The 23,404-nt window shown below is 37.7% G+C and overlaps 1 protein-coding gene across 5 annotated transcripts; it reads right to left on the bottom strand.

Moving 5' to 3' along the window:
- Positions 1-1,042: 1,042 nt before the first annotated feature.
- On the bottom strand, positions 1,043-23,094 carry CYLD (CYLD lysine 63 deubiquitinase). 5 transcript variants are annotated; one of them, XM_057396532.1, is made up of 16 exons: positions 22,465-23,094; positions 21,240-21,407; positions 20,120-20,225; positions 19,009-19,107; positions 17,716-17,832; positions 15,749-16,137; positions 14,130-14,295; positions 13,178-13,319; positions 12,485-12,607; positions 11,182-11,273; positions 10,079-10,145; positions 6,471-6,603; positions 5,693-5,801; positions 4,417-4,535; positions 2,952-3,168; positions 1,043-1,495 (listed from the first exon to the last, which is right to left on the bottom strand). In XM_057396532.1, the coding sequence occupies exons 1-16, from the start codon at positions 22,969-22,971 to the stop codon at positions 1,311-1,313; spliced, it is 2,739 nt and encodes a 912-aa protein (XP_057252515.1). In that variant the 5' UTR covers positions 22,972-23,094; the 3' UTR covers positions 1,043-1,310. The 5 variants fall into 5 exon arrangements, with proteins under 5 accessions (XP_057252515.1, XP_057252513.1, XP_057252512.1 ...); XM_057396530.1 differs by having other exon boundaries at positions 19,027-19,107; positions 21,105-21,407; XM_057396529.1 differs by having other exon boundaries at positions 21,105-21,407.
- Between the last annotated feature and the right edge of the window lie 310 nt (positions 23,095-23,404).

A 23,404-nucleotide genomic window follows, 5' to 3' on the forward strand; every position in this document is an offset into this window, starting at 1 on the left:
GTGGCTTTTTCAAGTTGTATTTTGTGACTTCTCCTTCTATAGACTTGATCCCAAAGAGGAAGTTCTCCATATAAAACACCTTAGTCGAAACTGTACAGCTCATATATATGCAATTTGTACAACCAGATTTTACTGTATACATGTAGTTGCAAGTTTGCTAGTCAGTGTAGACAGAAGTAGCTAAAAAGTAACTAAAACAGTATTTCACTGCAAACAGGAAGCAACAGACTTCAGAGATTAATATTTTACATCAACACAGGTTCACAGGTCTTGCAGCTTTTCAAGTCAGTTTTCATTAGATGGTATACAGTAAAACTCTCATCTACTTTTATATATAGTTTCAGCTTTCCAAGCAGATTTCTAATATTCACCACCAGTAATCCTGAAATGAAGAAACCAGATGTACAACAGATTCTGGGGTAGCAGCTTAATGTACTGTAGAAAAATCAGTTTTGTTTAATCAAGGTCTAGAATCCACTTCAGTAACATTCCCTGAGGCAACCCACTATTTTATTGTTTGATTCTCCAATCATTTGTATATAGCTGCTCTTCTGTTCTAGACTGCTTTGTTTCATTAAAAATAGACAGTTAGAAAAAGACATCTGTTGACTTTCATTGCTAATTTTGTATTTCAGCAACTATGCTTCCCCTTAATACGTTCTTCCCCTCCTCAAGTTTTTTCGCACAAGATAGGAGTTCAGATCTTTAAACAAATGTTAATTTTTGAAGAAGAAATATGTGAACTGGAAAGAATGTAGCAGACAGATACAGAATAGAATTAATATGCAATGAACAGTCTAAAATTTATCTTGCTAAAGCTGAAGTTGTTCTCTCTATTGAAGACAGAATCTGTGGTGCTAAAAAGACCAAGGATGCAGAGAAGTGGTGGGGTGGAGGGTAGAGAAACAGAAGAGAATCACCATCCCTGGTCCACAGAAACACACTGAGCAAGAACCCAGTGTATCTTTACACGCTCAATGGACTAAGGAGGTTTCTCCTGATACAACTCCACCTTTAACACGTAAAAAAAGCCGGTCTGTAATCAATGCACTTAAAGCTTTTAATTTTTAGTAACTTCACTTAGACTTTGTTTATAAAACAAACACAGAAGCACACTTCCCAGAGTGCAAAATGCTTAAATATTTCAATTACAGAACTCCACATGTAGTTTTTGGAAGAGTGATCCTTTTGCTCTCACAGTCAATTTCTTCCATTGCCAGCAACGGTTGCATTAAAACTAACCAAAACATGCAGCAAATGCAGCAGTCAATAACTCTGTACTGTTTCTTCAGTTTTCCAGAGGCCATTGCTCATTTGTATAAACTCATCGTTGGACTTTGATACATGCACATGTACGCATCACAAAGTAGTCTTCTTGCACAACCTTGAATTTTTCTGGAATCTAACGAGTGTAATTCTTCTAGAGACATCTTCAGATATTCACCAACTTCTGGACATGGAGTAACTTGCGGAATGTTAAAGCCATTCTGACCTCCTTTGAACCATAAGAAAAAGGAACAGATTAGGATAGCAGCTATATGCATTTGCTCTTTGAAATGTATTTTAATTATGACAGCATCACCAGTTCCTGAAAATGCCTTCTACAGAAATCTAAACATGCCTTTCTGGTCTACTGCAGAGTAAACATCTAAGAGAAGTGTATCGGTCAAGAAAGATATCACCTTTGGTGTCAGACTATCTTGTAGCGTTTACTAACAAAACACCCACACAAACACCCCACCAGAGAAAGAACTTTAGGTTCATTAACACTAAAAATTCTGTGTGACTGTGAGAAGGTGACCTGAATACATACCCCACTTCGAACGCTATTGAATTGGTTAATGATATGACGGCAGACAAACCACGTTTGTCTGTACTTGACTTGTCAGACTAAGTCAGGGTTTGCTCCTGGCCATTTTCCATGTAAAAATAAGCACACTCAGCCAACACAAGTGTGAACATCCATGACACCATTCCCTACTAGATGTTTTTAGCTTATAGCTAAAAAAAAAATAAAAAAAAAAAAAAACAGCTGAAAAAAACAGTATCTGTGATAGAGAAAAACCTAGTATCAGCAGGACATACACCCAGTGAGTATCTCATATGATCTACAGCCCTGAAATAAACTCGTTGTCTACGCACTTGAGTCTTACATGTTTTCAAGCACTCTGAAACAAAGCTTGATTGCCTTCTGGTTGTTACAAGAAAGAGACTTCAATCCTGCAGCAGCTTCACTTTCAACAGGAGGCAAGATTCTTTCCCCCCCCTACCAAATCACACTGTAACATGAGGGTTCATGAATTCTTCATGCAGAGCTGTTACTATGAGTCTGACATGTCATCTATTGCCGTTTTTCTCAGGCACCAGAATTAAACAGTATTTAATACAGCATTATCTAAGAGAACACTTGTTTTACTGACATTTGTTTTATTATAGAGTTATCAGTGGAAAACTGTTACTCTGAAGAGATTCAAAGGAAAGGCAGAGATGTTGTAACATGTAACTATTTCTTTTATTCTAAAGACACCTAGGCTAAGTCATTTAAGCAAAAGCAATAAAAATATTTGCATGCTATCCAATAACTCTGTACATCCACTTAAATATAGCCTGAAAAAACATTCCTGCAGTTAAAATTAATTCCCTTTGTCAAACTTGCGAAACACAGAAAAGTGTCTAAAAGTCCCACCAGAAAACCAGGGCAGTTACTGCTATACCAGCTACTTACCAATTGGATTATCCGTCCAATTTAGATGAAATTCAGATCATGAAAATCAGTGGCTGCTATAAAATCAATGCACTGAGGTAAGGCTGGGTCAAGATTAGTGTCCCAGCATCAAATGCATCAAATTAAACAATATTAATATCCCCAACACTTTAAGAAAGAGGCACTGAAATTCAAACTAATAATAGAAAGTAAAGAGAAAAGTAGTAAGAATAAATAAAAGGTCTACCATCCCGATCTGCCATGCTGTCAAAGAAGAGCCAGGCGGAATCATCCCTCCCATATTTAACAAAAGCTACATAGTGGCTTGTTTCTATGCAGAGAACAGCAAACAACTCCATCTTCTGGTACGGAATGCAGCCGTGTCGCCAGTCCCAGTCTGGCAGGTCTTTAGGTAGTGACAACGGATTGAATTTATGACTCTGTCTCTTGGGATGAAGATGAACCTACAATTGAAGTGATATTTCAGAAGAGAGAAACTACCCCATAAGATTATTTGTTTCAGTGCCAGACAAAGCTAAAAAGAACATTACTGCTGAACTGAAGATTAGTGGCATTAGAGCAGGAGCTGCAGTAACAGTAGCAGACTAAACATTTCTTCTACTTCTCCCCACTACTGTAGTTCAATATTGCCCAGAAAATTCAAATGTAAAGTTAGAAGGGAGGTCAGATTTAATGCAACCATTTTCTAGTCTGCTCAGACTTAAAAACAAGCTATAGCTACGACAGCTTTATGCAAGTTACCAAACAGTTCAAAATTAAGTGATTCTGTCATGAATTTATCAATTGAAACAAGGTACCATATTATACACTTAAATTCTAAACCAACAATAGTATGTGTGCCTTTAACATAGCAGAATAGACCAAACTTCTCTAACTTCTTAACATGTAGAGAGAATGTTCAGCTGATGGGGGAAGAAACATCACAGGACTGGTAACAACTAAGGCGACAATAAATAAGACCAAGGATGCTGGCCTTCAAGATAACAGAGGGGTACCCAACATGGAGTGAGACTGGAACAGGAGAGAAGCAAGGACATACCAACTGTCAACTCAGCACTAGGACCTCACAAGCATGCACAAGCACTGAGGTCATTCAGTAAACACAATGAGGAAGACTATCAGGGACGACCAGAGACCCCCACTCAGAAAGAAAGCACATGCATAGCAAATATTACAATTAGTTCCAGGAAATCTCATGAATATGTCAACAGTTCCCTGGAAAAGCTGTAAATATGCACAAGTATGCTAAATATATAGCTGCTGTTGGCAAGTTTCAGGTGTGCTCACCTTTGCGAAACAATTTGCTTGTGGGCCCAGTGCCGCGATAAAGAATGCTGCTTTCTAAAACTTCAAATTGAGTCTTAGAGAGTTTCTCCAACCAACTTTTACAGTAACAATTTATGTTAAATTATGATTTAAAGCAGGCAACAGTAAACAAGATTCCAATTTGCTTATGATTACCTCTTCACTGTATTCCATCCTGGATCTGTCAGTTGCCATGTTTTTAGTAAGAAATTATCAGTGAATACATTGCAGGGTCAAGTGGAGTCCCTAATTTTGTCACCTGGTGAGCACAGTCACACTAGTGCTGGTGAGAAAAATCTCACTCTGCTCTTACACCTTTCTTTTAATTATTACAGCATATACCATTTGGGTTAAACCTGCGTAGAGTAACAAAGACAACAACTTACCTGTGTATTGCATGTTTTGCAGAACTGTTTGATTTTCCCAGCAGAAATATCAGTATCTTCGTAACATTCTCTGCACTCATACATAGCGAGCCCTCCACATATGCGGCACTGCCTGGGAGCTGCATTTTAAAAGAAGGTATTAGTCTCCAATTCAGGGAGGCTTTTTTTTGGTTTAAGACCAGGGGTATAGAAAGGAGTGAGAATTATGACTTTAAATTGAAAAAAGCCCACTACATTGAAAAAACAGCTAGAACCAGACTGCAAGTCAAAGCAAAATTGTACCACAGTATTTAACTTTTCTTTGACATAATGTGGAATAAGAGAAAAACACTGAGAGTAGGAAATTGCAAAACAGTAAGTTCTATCAACTGCATGAACAAGTGAAAGCAGGCTTTTACATAAAATTAGTTCTCTTTCATCATACTGGTCCAGCTTAGCCCCTAGGTCTGCCAACACCAGGGAAAAAAAATAAAATATCGTAAGCTGATGGCCATGACAGAGATTATTATTCTAAATAATAAAAAATATTATTTTAGAATTCTAATTCTCTTTATTATTTTAGAGATTATAATTTTATTATTTTAGAGATTTTTCTAAAATGTTGAGTGGTTTTATGAATTCTTATCTCACATTTAAAAGTGGGTGTCTTAGGTGATGCAATGAAAAAATTCAGTCACAAAAAAGTGATCCAATTTATAGTTTAAAAATGCACCATTGCTAGATGCTGCATATTTACACACTAATCTCAGCTTCTCTTCTGGTTTGATGAACTGATGACAAAAAGCTTAGGAACAAGCAGCACAGACTGATGAAGACTAATGAAACATAGTCAACATTGTAAATACCTGTTAACCAATCTCAGTGCTACACTTACTTAGCTTTTAAGATTTCCTACCTGCATATTAACAAATTGTTTTGCTGCTAATAACTCAATTTTAACAACACTGTCTTAAAATAAAAAGTTTAGTTGTAGAGATACTCAAGAATTAAACATAATCAAGTACGTTATATTTTGTAAAGTTATAAACAACATATAAGCAAGTTATATTGTCTGTTCTGAATTACAGCTTTTAACTGACATAAGAAAAAAAATAGCATTCAGCATTCTAGCTAGTAATTGTTCCTTTCCCCTCAGCCTGAGTATCTCACACTACCTGGTTAAATATTTTATTAAAAACCAAACAAATCCCCAAAACTACCAGGTGTACTTACTTTAACTGTGTCAAGTCACTCTCAACAAATCTTTCGTTATACAAACACAATGTTATATACTTACTGTCTTCAAGTAAGTCTGTTATATTTAATTCCAAGGATGGAAAAATTTTGTTGAACATTTTGAAGTCTTTTCCAAACCGAGGCATCTGGATGATCAGGCAAGAAGGTGCCTAGGTAAATTGCCAGAGTATAATGTAACAAGCTTGAGATAGACAATTATCTAAATTTAGAGAGATACATCTAACACAATAAGCATTCATGTTATTTAAAACTTGCAGGCTGTTGACTTCAAAATCAACAAGAGGGTAAGCAAAAGAGAAGTCTGAGTGAAAAAAAATTAAATATAGGTTATATAAAAGCTTATATAAAGCTTATATAAAATATAGCTTTTTAGCTTACAGCTAAAAAGCAAAACAAAACAAACAACAGGAAAGCAGCATCTAAACCATTGTCAAATATCGTTACATCCCAGGCACACTCAAGTAGGATAGTAAATGTACTGCACTACACTCCCCCATGGCATGGGTAAATCTTGCTTTATAAAGCTTTTTACCATGCAGCTCAAAATACTAGTTCTTAAAGCAACTTACTGGCGGCAATTAAGTTTTCTTTTAGTAATTCTTTACCTAAATTACTTTGGTATTTTCAGCCAAAGGATACATGTCATTAAGGCAATCTTAAAATATTTCTGTAACATAGGCAACCTTTACCACTGACGTAGCCCTCCCTTTGCAAATATGCCTGCACTTTGTTGTCACACCAAAATTCCACTCTTATTCCATTGCTGAATGAGCAAACATCCAAGTATCAACACTAACTGAGCAACAGCTGTCACCTACCTCTGCAAACTTCAAGTTGCTGTTGATGAATGACCACTCTAGTAACTGCTGAATTGTTGGGACTCCGACTTTCTCATTTTTGTCCATAAAAATCTGATAGAAGTAACAGTCTTGTACTTTCTGACCTGCTGATCTAAAAACAAATTAAAAGAAAACAGATTTAGAAGCTTTACTGCAACAATGACTCTATTTTCCTAGTAAAATAACATCTACCAGAAAATAGTCTATACAACATCCTCTCTGCGTTGAAATAGATTCTTTCAAAAGCAATCCTAATACACAAAAAAATCCCCAAGCAAATACACCACTCCCCCACAGCCCTCCTTCCCCCAGCCAAAAAAAAAAAAAAGAAAAAACAAGAACCACAAGCCCTCAACATTTTATACTGACAGAGAGTGGGGCAAAAGATTAAGCTACCAATTTAAATAAGCTTCGAGGTCAGATGTTTCAAAACAAAGTAGAAATTCAGTACTTAAATTTTCAGGTTATTTTTCTCTAACATAAATGTAAATCTGCAACACTTGGGAAGAGAGATTCAGATGAGTAATACAACCCACTCTGGAAGGGCATAAGAAAGTACACAGAAGACTCTGCTCACATTGTAGGAATGGATTTTGCTATCATGGACAAAAAGCACACAGGAGAAACCAATATCAAAAGAAAGAAGTTAGGTAGGAGTTGTTTCACCCCAATGTCAATGTTCCTGGGAACATTCATCACATTTGCTAAAAATGGTAACTTCCTCCCATCCCAGCTAACATTTAAGACAACACTGCTTTTCAGAATACTCAGGTGTTGAGAGGATTCTAGCAGTATGATGCACTCAGAGTCACTATTATTAATTTTAAGCCTACTTTTAAGAAGGAGACTACTGAATTACTCTTTAAGAGTTAAGGTAAGTACACAACACACACCATTTTCAGTGCTAAAAGCTGAATGGTGGAACCTAACGTCTGTTCCACTCTGTGTAGCACAGACATGACAAAAACCTCAAAGGCCAAGGTTTACAAAAGAGGGTTAAAGAAACATTGAGGAAATGTACAAGTGGAGTAAGAGGCATTTGCTTTTACTTTACTCATTTCAGCTGTGATTTAGAATCATAGAATGATAGAATAGTTAGGGTTGGAAAGGACCTTAAGATCATCAAGTTCCAAACCCCCTGCCATGGGCAGGGACACCTCACACTAAACCATATCACCCAAGGCTCTGTCCAACCTGGTCTTGAACACTGCCAGGGATGGAGCATTCACAACCTCCCTGGGCAACCCATTCCAGTGCCTCACCAGCCTTACAGTAAAGAACTTCCTTATATCCAATCCAAACTTCTCCTGTTTAAGTTTTAACCCATTGCCCCTTGTCCTGTCGCTATAGTCCCTAATGAAGAGTCCCTCCCCAGCATCCCTATAGCCACCCTTCAGATACTGGAAGGCTGCTATGAGGTCTCCACACAGCCTTCTCTTCTCCAGGCTGAACAGCCCCAACTTTCTCAGCCTGTCTTCATACGGGAGGTGCTCCAGTCCCCTGATCATCCTCGGGGCCCTGCTCTGGACTTGTTCCAACAGTTCCATGTCCTTTCTATGTTGAGGACACCAGAACTGCACACAATACTCCAGGTGAGGTCTCACAAGAGCAGAGTAGAGGGGCAGGATCACCTCCTTCAACCTGCTAGTCACGCTCCTTTTGATGCAGCCCAGGATATGGTTGGCTTTCTGGGCTGTGAGCGCACACTGAAGCCGGCTCATGTTCATTTTCTCATCGACCAGCACTCCCAAGTCCTTCTCTGCAGGGCTGCTCTGAATCTCTTCTCTGCCCAACCTGGAGCTGTGCCTGGGATTGCTCCCACCCAGGTGCAGGACCTTGCACTTGGCATGGTTAAGCTTTATGAGGTTGGCATCAGCCCACCTCACAAGCATGTCAAGGTCCCTCTGGATGGCATTCCTTCCCTCCAGCATATCAACCAAACCACACAGCTTGGTGTCATTGGCAAACTTGCTGAGGGCGCACTCAATCCCACTGTCCATGTCACCAACAAAGATGCTGAACAAGACCGGTCCCAACACCGATCCCTGGGTGAGGGACACCACTTGTTACTGCTCTCCAGCCAGACATTGAGCCATTGACCACAACTCTTTGCATGTGCCCATCCAGCCAGTTCTTTATCCACCAAGTGGTCCATCCATCAAATTGATGTCTCTCCAATTTAGAGACAAGGATGTCATGTGGGACAGTGTCAAACACTTTGCACAAGTCCAGGTAGATGACATCAACTGCTCTATCCCTGTCCATCAGCTCTGTAGCCCCATCATAGAAGGCCACCAAATTGGTCAGGCAGGATTTCCCCTTAGTGAAGCCATGCTGGCTGTCACCAAGCACCTTGTTGTTTTTCATGTGCCTTAGCATGCCTTCCAGGAGAATCTGCTCCAAGATTTTGCCTGGCACAGTGGTGAGACTGACTGGTCTGTAATTCCCTGGGTCATCCATTTTCCCCTGCTTGAAAATGGGGGTTATATTTCCCTTTTCCCAGTCTTCACGAACTTCACCTGACTGCCCAGATTTCTTAAATATGATGAAGCTTAGCAGCTTCATTCACCAGCTCCTTCAGGACCCGTGGATGGATTTCATCAGGTCCAATGGATTTGTGTATGTTCAGGTTTTTCAGATGGTCTCGAACCAGATCCTCTCCTACAGTGGGCCTAGGATCATCGTTCGCACAGTCTCTGCATCTACCTTCCAAGACTTGGGTGGTGTGGTCGGAGCCTTTGCCAGTGAAGACTGAGGCAAAGAAGTCACTAAGAACCTCAGCCTTCTCCAAATGCACAGCAGCACATCTGTTAACTACCAAAAACTAGAAATACATTCTCACATGAAGACCTATTATTCTAATTATATTAATAATAAAAACCATTATTATAATTATACTATGGTACCTCAGCTGTTTCACCAAAATAATACATAAGCCACAGGGGTTTCTCAGAATGTATTTCATAGAATTGAAAGAGGCAGTAGTAACTGTGAGGGCAAGCTGTTCTCTGAACACTTCTTTATATAAACCAAATATGTACTTGAAGTTACTAGTTTTTGTGGTTTGTGGTGTTTTTTTGGTGTTTGTTGTTTTTTTTTTTTTTACCTAACAGGAACACAGCTCCAAATTCACATCTATATGCCTTGATCACTCATCCTTTCCAATTCTTTTTAAGATTTGCCTACAGAACCACCACAGAAGGTAGCCTCAGTACTCTCACATGTCATCTACACAGTGAACTACAGCACACTGCATACTGATCCTGTAGCCAGTGCCATAGGTCCCGTATCTCTGCACACTACAACAGACAGTGGGCACTTACCTCACACTGCTGAGCTAAAGCAACATATAAACTAATACAATTCCTGTGATGAGGAAAGGACTGAAAAACTATGGACACTGGGGCAAACCCCACCTGCCAAAAAAGGTAGATGTCAAATTTGTCAATAGAACTTTATTATATTGAATCCTATTAGAAATATGAATCATAATGGTGCTCTAAGAGCTCAACTGGAAAGGCAGCAGATAGATAGTCTCTCACCAGCCTCTACAAATAGACAAGTTCAACAAACAGAAAAAGACTCACCTTATTTTCAACAGTGGCTCAACTCTTAAAATATGGTGAAATAAAATATTCAAAAATTCTTCTGGATCTGCAGGAAGAGGGAGAAAAAAAAATCCTGTTAGTACGCAAAACCAGATACATTATTCAAGACTGATTTTAAATATGTGTTTCCAAAATTTTAATAGGAACAGAAGTCAAGGTTCATTTTTACAGCTTTATTAACACTAGTAAGACGACAACCTATGAAGACTTTCATGACACAAAACTATTTAATCTTTTGGTGTCAAACAGTCCTAATAAAAGACACAGGCTCAACAGGGTAAAAAAACCATTTCCAGTAAAGATCAGAAAGATGCTCTCTACTTCAGGGGAATCATTTGGCATCACGCAACTGTTTGAGGAGAAATAAAACCTTTTAAAGAAAACAATGAAACTGCAGTGAAGCGGTGAGGAGCGGTGACAGTAACACACAAAAACCACAAAACAGCATGAAGTTCATCTAAACTAGAGACTGAATTTCCCAATCAAGAATGCAGCCAACAGTGGCTTCCCAGAGATCTATTCTCCCCAAACACTTGAGAGTTTTCCGATGTATTTCTCTTCCTGCCACTAACTAATAAATACTGGTTTTCAGCATTTAACATTTACAAAGAAAGTAGTGTTCTCCCCCATAAAAAAAAATTAAACAGCTATATAATACAACACTAGTTAATCATTATATGCAGCAAAAGATCAAAAGGTTGGGAATTTATTTTTCTAACATGATTTACACATTTTATTTCTTAATATACTACATAACCATTATGACAATGAAATGTTGTAGTGTAAAGATTATTCCTCAGGGACCAAAGGGACATTTTGAAAGAGGAGAAAGACCTCAGCTTTATTACAATCTTTATTTCTGAGAAAAAGCCTTAGATCTCCCCTCACTGCTAGAAGGCAGGGAAAGAAATCCAGTCTTTTGCTGACTTATAGCAGAAACTGTTCAGCTAGGGCTCGTCACATATTAAGGAAACAGAAGAGTCCTTTTTACCACCCAATGGTCACTCAGATCTCTGGTGGAGATAATACTGCTACAGAGACATATATGTGTGGTTCAAAGAAAGAAAAACAACCTTATTTACCTTTTTCCTCTGAAGTGAATCCTGATGCAGCTTCAACTTTTTCAAGTATTTTCCTCAGTTTCATTATTTTTGTAGCACATACGTATCCGTATCTAAGATAAATCGGTTTAATAAGCTATTAGCTAGTTTGTGATCAAGTCAAAGAAGGAGAAAAAACCTCTTAAATGCTGAAATACAGGTCTCAGATCCCTCTTTACCTGTGTACAATGTTGCTTCAGAACTATGACTGACTCCCGGTTTTTTCAATGCAGTATAATTTCAGTGAAGGGCTTAATGTCCTTACATAACCTTTAAGACGTCTTTTTAAACATTAACTTACCAGGGTATCTGTTTTCTGATCTGTCAGTCAGTTACTTTTGATTTGTTTTCACTCTATTTGCATCAGTTAATACATTTTCAGAATGTCACATAACAGCACTGTGGGCGTTGTTAACAAAAATATTTCAGTATTTGAGAAAAAAAGATACAGAAGCCGAAGTTTTCAGCATTCAACCTTTTCCTCTAAAACTTTACAAGAAGTGCAAATAAAGACTTGGTGGAAAGGGAGGAGACGTAACACTTTCAGTCTTCTCAGCCACTTTTTCTGCTGACCAGGGTATATCCTACCCTCTATACCAGAAAACCCTGGAAAACACCAGGCAAAGTACACACACCTGTATAAGAACAAGGATTCAGAAGCTGTCATTTTATTCCAGGAATCCAAAGAAAAATTTTGTAATAAATTGTTCAGTGACTGCCCACAGAATTTCAGAACTACATGTTTAAAAAATAAAGTTATACACAAATAACTTTTCATCCAGATTTTTGCCGTATTTCCTTTGTTTATTGTGCCTAAGAAATTACAAAGCTCATGTTAAGTTGTTTAAATGTCTTTTGACCTCTTGCGGACTACATATAGGAACTAACAAAACTTTTAAAGTCCCAACAAATCTATCAAATTGTGAAACTCCACATAAGATAATTCAAGTACTCTTCTTGTCAGCAACAGCATTAAAAACACATAAATATGAACACTATGAATACATATATTCTGCATTTATCAATGCAAATTTTACATTAGCTTTATGCTGATCAATTTCCAGAGACCAGTGAAAATATTTTATCAGCAAACAATTAATAACTATTTCCAGCTAGCACTGCTTAAATTTACCATGCTGAATAAGTAAAAATACTCAGTCCAACCAACGGAAAAGACTGGCAGCAGCAGCTAGCTAAATTCTTTAGATTTGCAATAGGAATGCATACAAAGAATCTGGTGTAAAATTTTATATTAGACCAGAAACAAATTAATGTCTTTACTCACATTCTCAGAGGATTCACGATCTCTGTCCTCAACAGCTCTTGGGTCTCACTATAATACTCTACATCATTCTTTTCTTTAGGTCTGAGTAACACAGTGTCCAAAACAGAGCTAAAAGAAAACAGGCTAGGAAGAAAAAAAGAAAAGGAAGGTTGTTTTGATTCTGGAAGATACAACCACTCAGATGCCTGAGCAATGTAAGACAAACCAAGCAAAGCCACAGGAAGAATTAATAGAACTAAATAAACTAAGAAAGATATAATTAAGGACAGAGGACAACACAGCTGTACTAAATAGGAAAAGACCACTCTAATCCAGTGTCCTTTCTACAGCAGAGTACAAAAGCAGTTGCCCAGGATTCTGCAAATATAAGAGATTATTTCCCTCCCTCCACCACCCAGCCTGTGCACGCTCATCCTTCTGTGCACGTGCATCCTTCAAAAATTATCAGGCCAGGGATTCAGTCAAAAGAGTATGAACACATAAGGGCCAGAACAATTTGGACATGATTAGCACTTGTGTTCTGCTGCAAATGCTGCAGAAGCTCTTCAGATTGGAAGAGCACAGTAATGTGTCAAAGGTTGCAGTGCATGACTTTGTAGGCTGCGCAGCAATACAGACAGACAGTCATTACAACAAAGATCACACATTGTGCATTTGTAGCATGGGATGCCACTATACAAATTATGAACTTACCAGAATAAGGTGGAGTCTAAGTAACAGGAGTTGTAATGACCCTGGATACCTTTCTTCTTTCCAATCATTGTCTCTAAACCTTCTTTTTCCATTTTTGGAGGAGTGTTTTCTTCTACCACTTCACTTAAGTAACCTCCAAAGGCTGAAAGTTTTTTTTTCAAAAAACACTTTAAAGCCTCAAATTTTATCCTCCTTGAGATTTTCCTATTAATGTTTTATAGCTAAGTTGCTGCCTTAGTGTGTAAGCATTCCTTCTCTGGACTAGCATAGCATTTTATTATAGCTGAGACTCACAGCTTCCAGACAGTGAACAAGGCTTTACATTCCACTGACAATGCACATTAGAGTGCTTCAGAAAGCCTGGAGCACTGAATTAATTTTACCCAGTAGGAATGAAGTTCTCTTCTCATTATACATGCCCTGCTCTATCTTACAAGTATCAGACACTTGTTTCTTTGCTTTTGTCTCAGGCTATAAAACATGACCCAAGAAATCTCAAATACTTGAAGTCAGGAAAAAAAACTGAGTTTTTTACTAACTTCTACCATTCAAATACATGCTTTTCTATGCTAAGATTTAGGAAAACACTAATCTGACATTACAGAAAAAGATTATTATAACTATCTTAATTTCTGATAATGCAGTCAACTATCTCTAGCATTGCAAATACCACTTTCAGCAAGACTGCTTTGAAACTGCTAAAGATTTACAGCATAACACAAAAAAACCCTCAATTTTATGAATTTCTTTAAATATATGAACAATTTCATGCTTTAAAAGATAATGCATAGAAGAGTTATGCTCTGTACAGACTGATAATCTAATTATTTATCTCATTTATGTAATACCTGTACAGATTTTCAAGTGTTCCATACAAATAACATATTGCAGAAATAAATTAAACCAAACCCCAGGTCAGTTCCCAGCTGATAAGTAAGTAGAAGCTCAGTACCTAGAGAGTTGCAGCGTTCAATCTGGTTGGAAACTGGCTGTAGTGAGGCAAACCTGGAATCTGGCCTGCAGCTTTTGAGTTTAACAAAAAGAGCTTTCTTCGGAGCACACGTGAAGTATCGAGTTCCCTTAAATGTGCCGTCCGTGCAACCTGCACATTCATCTTCCTGAAAATTCAAGTGAGAATTCACTATGTTTCTTATTTCTAGAATTCTGGAGTAAAACATTTGACAGTATCTCTACCCATAGATCACCCTTCAGATACTCTAAAACTTGATATACAATGTTCTTGAATTTTAGCATACAAAGCTCCAGCTGAGGTAGTCTTTAACTGGATTTATTGAGAAAATTAAGAGTCTCATTTTTTTTTCCTTCATGCTTAAACTTTCACTCCGTCCAAAATAAAAATTCCATCAGAAGTAGCTTGGGGGAGGTAGGAGAGCAAGAATCAAACCTGTCAATATTAGGAACTTAACTAAGCTAGCCAGTAACTCCAGATACCTTCTGTAGTTAGAAAAAGCACACATCCACTACCAAGCATCTTTTAAAATAGTATTAAAATCACTAAGCACTAGATAGTGTGAATACTTCCAGGGTGACTGTCACCTACACAGAAAAAAATACCTTCTGTGTGCAGAACACACAAAATGTAATCAAGGAAAGACACACAAACTAGGTATGAAAAATAACAAGTTTTCATTAGTGATTTTTGACAACAAGAATTAAGGTATACTGTCTGCTTACTAACAGCTGCTAAGTTTTAACATAGAAATGCCTGATGGGCAAGTCCGAGACCCTAGTTCAACACAAGGCACTCTAAGATGCAGCCTCAGAACACTTGTGGCAAATGGTAGCTTGAGCTTCACAAAAAAAAAAAAAAAACAAAAAAACCCAAGCTGAAATTCCAGTCACATTCTCACCTACTTTGCTAAAGATATCTGTTGTTTTACATAATTGTACCCTGCTCTGAAATGTTACTGAACATGACGCCAAAATAAAGAACCACATCTCCCTAACTGCATACACACTTACTTAGCTGATAGCCACTCACAACCTTGGCAGCAGCTGCCAAAGACCAAATGTCAGCACATAGCAGCAATTCACGGTTGCAGCAACTGTGAATTTACAAAGGGCCCACAAAACACACCAAGCACATGGCTGTTAAATTAACAGCATCACAACTAGCAATTATCAGAACTAGTGTTCTCTCTGACAGTCGTGGCTCTAACCACTGCCCGTTTGCTGGTATGCAAAAAATAAAACACACAATTGATATTCAATAAAGACTCTCACAGTCAGGGCATTTTATGTAAACCTGCATTTTAACTTTTCTCAATTAATATCTCCATAACATAAGCAAAGGGCACTCATTTAAAAGTAAGCGAACAGCCCTAGAAATTCCATTACCCATTGTGACACATATCTCAGGGCCTACCAACGGAGTAAGGTCTAGGCCAGCTACAGAAGTCAGAACTCATTTAAGAATTTAGCTGCTCTATAAAGAGATCACATGGCAACCTGTTTGACCAAATTCCTCCAGACTGACTGCTTTGCAAAGCATACAGGCACCAACTCTCAGAAACAGAGCTAACATTAATATGAACTACAATTTATATTTACCAGTTCCAGTCCAGCTAATACTTCATTTACTCCAGGGGGCTGGCCAATCCATCGGATTACTCCATAGAAAGGAGGATTTTCTTTAACTTCAGCCAAGGAACCTGCTTCAAGACCATGCGAGTTCCCAACTGGGTCTGCTGATGATGGACTCTCCTGGTTTGCTGTAGTATTTACATCACCAATGACAGACTGAACAGATAAAGAGAGAGGACTATGTCCAATAGTAGTACCAGTACCATTAGCACTTGATGTTTTTGTCAAGCTGAAAGGGAGGGAGTGAAATCTGTTTTCTGTAGACACAGAGTTCGTTAAAGGTGGCTGCAGTGGTGGTGAAGAATGTCCAAATCCAGGAGATGAATCACTAAGTGATTTTGCTGGGTCTTCAGCAGCTGTTAAAATCAAAACCAGGATATCAGTTAATATTGGTATGGTTTTTTTCTTCCCATTTTAAGAAAGGAAATACTTAGCTATCAAACCAATGAAGTGCATCTGCAAGCACATCAGATTTAATGGGTGCCCTGTGTAGGAAGCACTAACAGGTGGGAACATGTAGGAAGATGTTTGTCACTTGGCAACACTGGGGAGACAAAACTGGCTGAACAGACACTGCTGAAATACCACCACTTTTACCACAAACAACAGAAACAACAGAAAGGAGATGTTAGCCAGAAACTACAAGAAGGTTTAGACTGAAAACATTGTTTTTTTTAAGTCCTTTAGCCCCACATCAGATTTTTTTTCTCTGAATTCAAGTTAACAGCCCCAAGGATTATGACTGTAATGGACATATGGAGAAATCATTGGTCAGTGCGACTGAGGAAAGGATGTGGTTCTCAGCTCACACAGAGATGTGTAATTGCTTGCAGACATGATCTGCAAATGCAAAAATGTTTACTGCCCTTGCTCCATCACAATATACTTTGGTTCTAACATAAAGAATCTATCAGGGTCTATAAAGAATTAAGGATTTCAATGAGTAATGATTAATGCAGAGCTTGATAAATAAGATCACAACTAGGTGTAACAGCACAAGTGTTCTGTATCTTCTCTCATCTCTCTACATGGCCTCAATATACAACTGGTATTCACAGAGCAAAAGCTTCTTCGCATCTCTTCTCCCCATGCTGTTTTATTAACTGAAGTTAATGTCCAAAAATTTTAATCCTTTACTTCCACAGTCCTTTCTACATAGGATATTTTCCTTGTTTATTTTAAATATTATAATAAACTACTTTTTAAACAGAGTTACAAACTGTTGGAACAACATCTTCAAAGAACAATTTGAATTTGCTTTTACAGTTCATGGAATTCAGGGACTACTACTGCTATAGGCTTCCATTGTAAAATAACATTAGTATTTACCTCTTCAGTCACTACCCAGCCAGCCACACTTCAGACAAATCAAGATATACTGATCCTTTAGGTATGTGCACTCATACTTGGAAGAATTCAGAGAGAGATTTTATAACATAACCTCAAAAAATACTGTAAAAAATTTATGTGCTTATTCAGATTAATTACACCCCCAACCCCAGACTGATTAGCTGGCATGGCAGAATATTAGAGTTCCTTTAGGCCTATAATATTAGTTACAAAAAGACAGACAAAATAAAATTACTGTATACACTTGGCTGCAAGGAATATCTTCGTATCTTCCTTCCAAGACTCAGCTTTTATTTTGCCTGCAAGACGTGTATTCCTACGGAGCTGCGCACACACTGCCAAGAATGCAGTCTCCTATATGCAGGATAAAACCACAGGTCTGCCAATTAAGGCAGAGTATGTTTCCGTGGAGGTTCCAAGATGCTTTTTAGGATACAGTATATCTTCCACTAAGACAATATATTCCAACTGCTTTAAATTTAAACTCATACTTGTTTTATTTGAAAAACATCAGCACACTCTAGTTGTGTTTCGTTTTTTAAATAAACTGTATGCCTACATCAAAGACTATAATCTCTCTTTACCTTCATCAATATACCATGGGGGTTTTGCTTTTGTTTGAGGCTGAGAGTCAACCGATGAGCCATTTAACGTGTAGAAGGCTTCAGATCTGTTTCTTTTTCCAGTTTCAGAGGTAGATCCTGGAAAACAACATAAAGAGATTAATCTCCATCTATAAAAGGTTAGCTACACTCTTATTTCATAATATAAATTTGTTACTATACTTTCAAGAGGACAAAACTGCCTTTGCACAAAGCAGCAAACTCTCCCCATCAAAGCTAACACAGATCTAAGTTTGCTACAAGGTAACAGTTTATCCCAAACCGACTTAATCCTCCAAACTAAAATTTCAAGTCACCAACCTGATGGCAGCAGAATATACCCCACAAGTGCCAGTTTTTCATTGCTGTAAGTTACGGATATAAGAAAGTATTTGAGATACAGCATACAGCATGTATGTTTGGTTTTTAAAGCAACAAAAAAAAAAAAAAAAAAAAATCAGAGTAGGCAGATGAATTACGGATCCAATTCCACACAGCTATGACTTGGGCCAACATAAAACCACAGTTACTTGACTGAAGACCATTTCTGTCAACATCCAGTGCCAGGCGGAATGAAAGCTTACAGGATATACCGTCATTAGTATTCTACAACCCAAACCACACACTAGTAAACTCAGAACATTGATTTTTGATTTCTGCCTTTTTAAAATTAAACAGTTTCCCTTACAGGTTTTGGTTTGGGGTTTTTTGGTTGGCTGGTTGGATTTTTTTTGTTCGTTTTGTTTTGTTCTTTCCCCTGACAGATTTTCCCTAGAAGGATTCTTCCCCTGGAAGAGCTGGCCAAAACCAGAGTAAGAAGAAGTTTATTCAAGACTTCAATCTTGGTTTTGAATTGCAGCAAAATTAACTATTTACTATCGAGTAGATCTGCTCCTGGGCTAAAAATTTGGCCATTTCTAGTCCTGCAGAAGGGAGACTATATTTATTAAAAAATAAAATAAAAAACAAAACAAACAGCCACACTTTCAGAAAACAGAATACAGCTCTGAAATGGTTATAACAGACAACAAGCTAATATGCTCCTAAAGTTTTGCTAAACCTCAAGCTGTTTTTCATGAAAGTGAAGGTGTTTTGAGCAGGCTTAACTTCAATCACCTACATTATTATGATAAAGTAAATTCACACTAATATTCTGCTTCAGAGAAATTTACCTTGATATGTCACTGAAATAATAAATGAAGTGATCAAAAATATAAGGCAACACTCTTCCCCGAACAACAGAAATTTGTAAAGAAAATTACTTCCTATACATACCGGTAGACTTTGGCTTACTATGATTGAACAAGCTTTTGTCACCACCACCTCTTGAGGTGTAAGCAAGCTTGGGAGGTCTCCTGTCCTGTGACACAGTCTCTACGACACAGTATAAAGAGAATATTAGATTCCCTTTTCTAGGCTTTCACTATGTTAGAGAGAAGTTCAGCTTCAAATGTAACTGAACCAAGGTCTAGCATCGCAAGTTTTAAAACTGAATGGAGCAAAACCTTGTTTGGCTCATAACCAACATTTTATATATATATGATTTGCTACTACCACATCGGCAATTACTTTACTCTGAAGTCTTCCACTATTTCTTGAACATACCAAATATATCGAAGAATGTAAAATCAATCTACGTGCGTGCTTCCATTATGGGAACAGACGCATGAATTCCTAATCTTTGTTTTCTACCAACACATCTGCAACAAATGCTCTTTCCCAAAATAGAGAAGATCCCATGAATTCTCCAAAGAAGGGGAGAATTCATGCAAAAAACATGCATCCCAACTAAACCAACAAGTAGGAAGTGAACATAGGAGAAATCAGCCAAATTGAAAAGAAGGGGAAACAGTTAAGATTACAGGCTGTACAAGACCACGCAACTCAGACGAGGATCAGGGGACTGTGGTGGTTACAAGTTAACATTATTCAGTGAGTTATTGTGGATAGTGAAACTTTCCACAGTTTTGTTAGGAATTTTCAAGTATTTACTTGCAGAATGCATAAGTAATACTATCAATAATTCTATCAATATATTCCATGTGCAGAAAGAACAGCTTTCTGATCCAGGATACTTAAACTCCTGGAGTAAACTGAACAACATTAAAAGAATAGATTCCTGCTACAGACACTTACATATTCATTATTCTTACATAACTCTAAATAACACATTATTTGACATTAATTTTGTTCAATATTAAACCTTTTCTAATATTGAGAGTGAAACAAAAAGGAGGAGGAAACTGAAAAGAAGCATAACACAGAAGGTGAAGCTAATTCGAGTGAATTTAGGATATTAATACTGCCGTACTGTTTTAATCATGTAACTTTGCCTGGGTTGAGATGTTATCAAAGCTTGCCTTCTGGTTAAGAAAGTAAAGCGTACCTGGAATAACATCATTGATATGCAAAAGAAGTGTACTTTCAACACTTGCAAAACTGCACAGCTGTATTCCATTATATCTTCCATCCCAGTTTCCGATAGGATTATCCTAAAAGTAGAAAGACACGTTACACATATCCCAAGAGAAGATTTACAGCATACAAAATACACATACGTCTTTAAAAATGTAAAAAGTGAAAAGATAAAATGTTTTACACTTGCTTTTTCCTGTAACTTTGTATTTGAAATATTCAAACATTACAGCCTTCAAAGATGAACATGAACTTAAAAACTGTTCTTCTGAAAAATATTTCTTATGTTAACAAGCATTCTTCTACTAAAATTCATTATTTGTAAACAAGTTAGAACTCCTGTGCATTGTTAGGCAATGGCTACTGCAACCAAGACAACGGAGGCACCCAATGATTTTGAAAAACAAAACACCCTTTAACTATCAAAAATCTGAAAGCTGTTCATTTAAAAAAGAAAAAAAATCAAATTGCTAGAAATAACTTTTAATGGCAAGCTTCACATTTTCTTGAAAGATCAACTTTTGTACTTAAAACTCAGTATTTTTAAGACAGGACAAAATCAAACAAACCAAGGTTACATGAAAAACAAGCTCTTACAAACAGCTCACAAAGGCATTCAGCTTACTGTTTCAAAAGGCAGAACAAACCCAGTCTCACAAGACAAACACTCAACTTCATTACAGTAAGACCGACATTTACCATTACAAGTAGCTCAGTGGAGGCTCCTCAGAGTAACCAGAGTATTTCTCCTGAACTGTTTAGAATCAAATAGGATATCATCTACCTGATGCCAAAATACAATCACCGCCAAGGGGCATATTTGAACACAAGTGTTTATTTCCCATTTTAGGTCAGCCTCCGCTGAAGTAGCTTGTGGATAATGTTTCTTCTATATTGCATGTAATTTATTTGCTAATACACATGCAAAAGATATTAAAATCAGATTATTTTCTTACCATGTCCACTCCAACAACGTATCCTAAACTCTCGTTTCCTGGTAAGACATCACAGAATATAACTGTCCCATACTCTATACTCTCTCCTATCTTCAGAGAAACCCTGGAGTTGATCTCCAGAGGAGGAAGTTCTACCTGCATTGCTTCAACAGGAGCTGCATAGTCACTTTCCAGTTCATTGTCATCATCTTCCACCAGCTCCAGTTTGTCCAAAGCAACAAAAACCCCACAATCCTCATCGCATCTGAAAAGCTGCTTGCCTTGGTACTGGCCATCAGTAAAGCCCTGACCACGACCTTCTTCCTAAGTGTTGGAGGAGGAGGCAGGGATGGGAAAGGAAGGCAGGGAAAAAAAAAAAGAAAAAGCAGCAGTGTATTTTGTGCAGAAGCAGATTACTACAAAAGCTGTAACATAATGCAGTGCTCTGAAGAAACTGCAATTAGAATTGGGCTGGTGAACTACCATTATATTCATTATATTTCAGAAATGTGTTGCTGGAATTTGTGGCAAACATACGCTCTATCTTAGGAGAATAAACAGTAAGATGCTGTTTGACTGGAGAGTAGCTGCCAGCAAAAGCCTTTTTATTTGGAGAAGCATGTTTTCTTCAGGCGCAAATCTTGCTTCCATCATCAAATTTTCGCCACATCAAGACAAGACTAATTTGTATTAGACATAATGCTAAGCTTTCAAAAGTCCTACTTAGACACCAAATAAAAACAGAGAATTTTCAGAGCCACTTGGCCCTGATATTCCCAGACATTTAGAGGGAAATGCAAAGAATCTGGGGGAAGTTTAAAGAAGACTTTGAAAAACATACTTCCAATGCCACAATGGCACCCTCTTGAATCTAACCCTTCAAAAGCTTTTGTCCAACATTAATTTTGCAGATTTATCTCACTAGGCACACAACAGCAAAATCCTCTATCTTAACTAGTTGACATTTGACTTTTAGAGCTCTACAGAACTGGCAACCCTGAAATCCAAGCCTGCATTTATGGACTGTATCCTGCCATGTGCTGGGAAAAACAAAGTACTCAAGAAAAATCTGACAGATATTTGCCTCAGTAGGGATGTAAGTAATTTAATTTTCCTAGGCTGGAAGAGTCCGAGTACATTTTTTTTGCCAGCCTACACACCTCATCAAGATTTACTTAACATGTAGAATACACAGCAGGTGTGACAGGGTGTGTTCATAAGTATTGTTATTAAATACCTGTGGAAAGACTGAAGATTACAGAATTTTTAGGGGTAGTGATGCTTCCAGAAAAGAAAATTGTTATGACTGCCTCTTTAAATAGAAGAGTTTTAACTCATCTTATAAAATATGCATGACGCTTCCCCTTAGCAAGAAACTTACCAGTAACTCTACTCCAAAGTATATCCCTGTTAGGGACCTTTCTTGCATCAAGGGTCCTCTGAAACGAACAACTCCAGGAAATTTCTCATCTCCTGATCTCAGCTGTACTCTAACAGGTGAGCCAATATCTATTTGGATGCCTTTAGTTAACCTGCTTTTGCTTTTAAACAGACTGTATCTTTCCTCACAGTTAGTAATAGCCAAAAGCAACTCAGCTAGTTTTTCACTTATTTCTATAATATCTTTCTCATCCACAAGCAGGACTGCATGAGGTTGCTCCAGAATCTTTAATCCAATCTGCAGTTTCTTGCCTTTACAAGGAATATTTCTGGAGTGTCCCACAGAAGAACGGTCTTGAAAAAACTGCCCAATGCTACCTCTTGGTACTTTCAGGAGCTTCTGCGTCTGCTTGTCCAAGACACTGCATTCCTGGAGAAGCAAGTAAAAGATCCGCTCTTCCCAATAGGATGAACCTCCTTTTTCTTGACTCCATAAGCCAGAATTCATTGTGATTAAAACTTTGTAAGCTGCATAGAAGTCTTCAAGAAAAATAAGCTGTTTACGTGCATGTATCTTCACAAATTCTAAGGGAGGGTCCAACCTCTGTGAAATAATGCAACATTCATTTTACAAGGAACCAAATTCAGAGCAGAAAGCCTAGAATGAGAGAGGGAAAAAAAAAAAGGAAAAGAAAAAAAGGCAAAATGAAACTGAGGACCTACATACTCTTGAGTAAAAGAAAGAAAAGAAGGAAAAAAAAACCCACCAATCAGAAAAGCCCCTAAATCTATGACCAGCCCCACTCCCTCTACAGATAAAAATAGTTCAACAAAATCTTAAGACACTGAACAGTCTCGAAACAGCCACAGCACTTTTGATCAGACATACCCATTTCTACTTGTAATCGCTGTGTATTTCCTTTCCTCCTCTAGATCCTTGA

The sequence above is a fragment of the Pezoporus wallicus genome, unplaced genomic scaffold (assembly GCF_028554395.1).
Source record: "Pezoporus wallicus isolate ANWC-B61680 ecotype Strahan unplaced genomic scaffold, APGP_CSIRO_Pwel_v1 contig_3324, whole genome shotgun sequence".
Taxonomy (NCBI): Eukaryota; Metazoa; Chordata; class Aves; order Psittaciformes; family Psittacidae; genus Pezoporus; species Pezoporus wallicus.

What these genes read in the sequence shown, in the direction of transcription:
- CYLD (XM_057396529.1), bottom strand. Translation starts at nt 22,971, where the DNA reads ATGAATTCTGGCTTATGGAGTCAAGAAAAAGGAGGTTCATCCTATTGG. An exon ending in ACTTTGGAGTAGAGTTACTG is followed by an intron (nt 21,408 to 22,464) that starts GTAAGTTTCTTG and finishes TCCAACACTTAG; the next exon opens with GAAGAAGGTCGTGGTCAGGG. An exon ending in GCAACTTGAAGTTTGCAGAG is followed by an intron (nt 5,802 to 6,470) that starts GTAGGTGACAGC and finishes CAATTTACCTAG; the next exon opens with GCACCTTCTTGCCTGATCAT.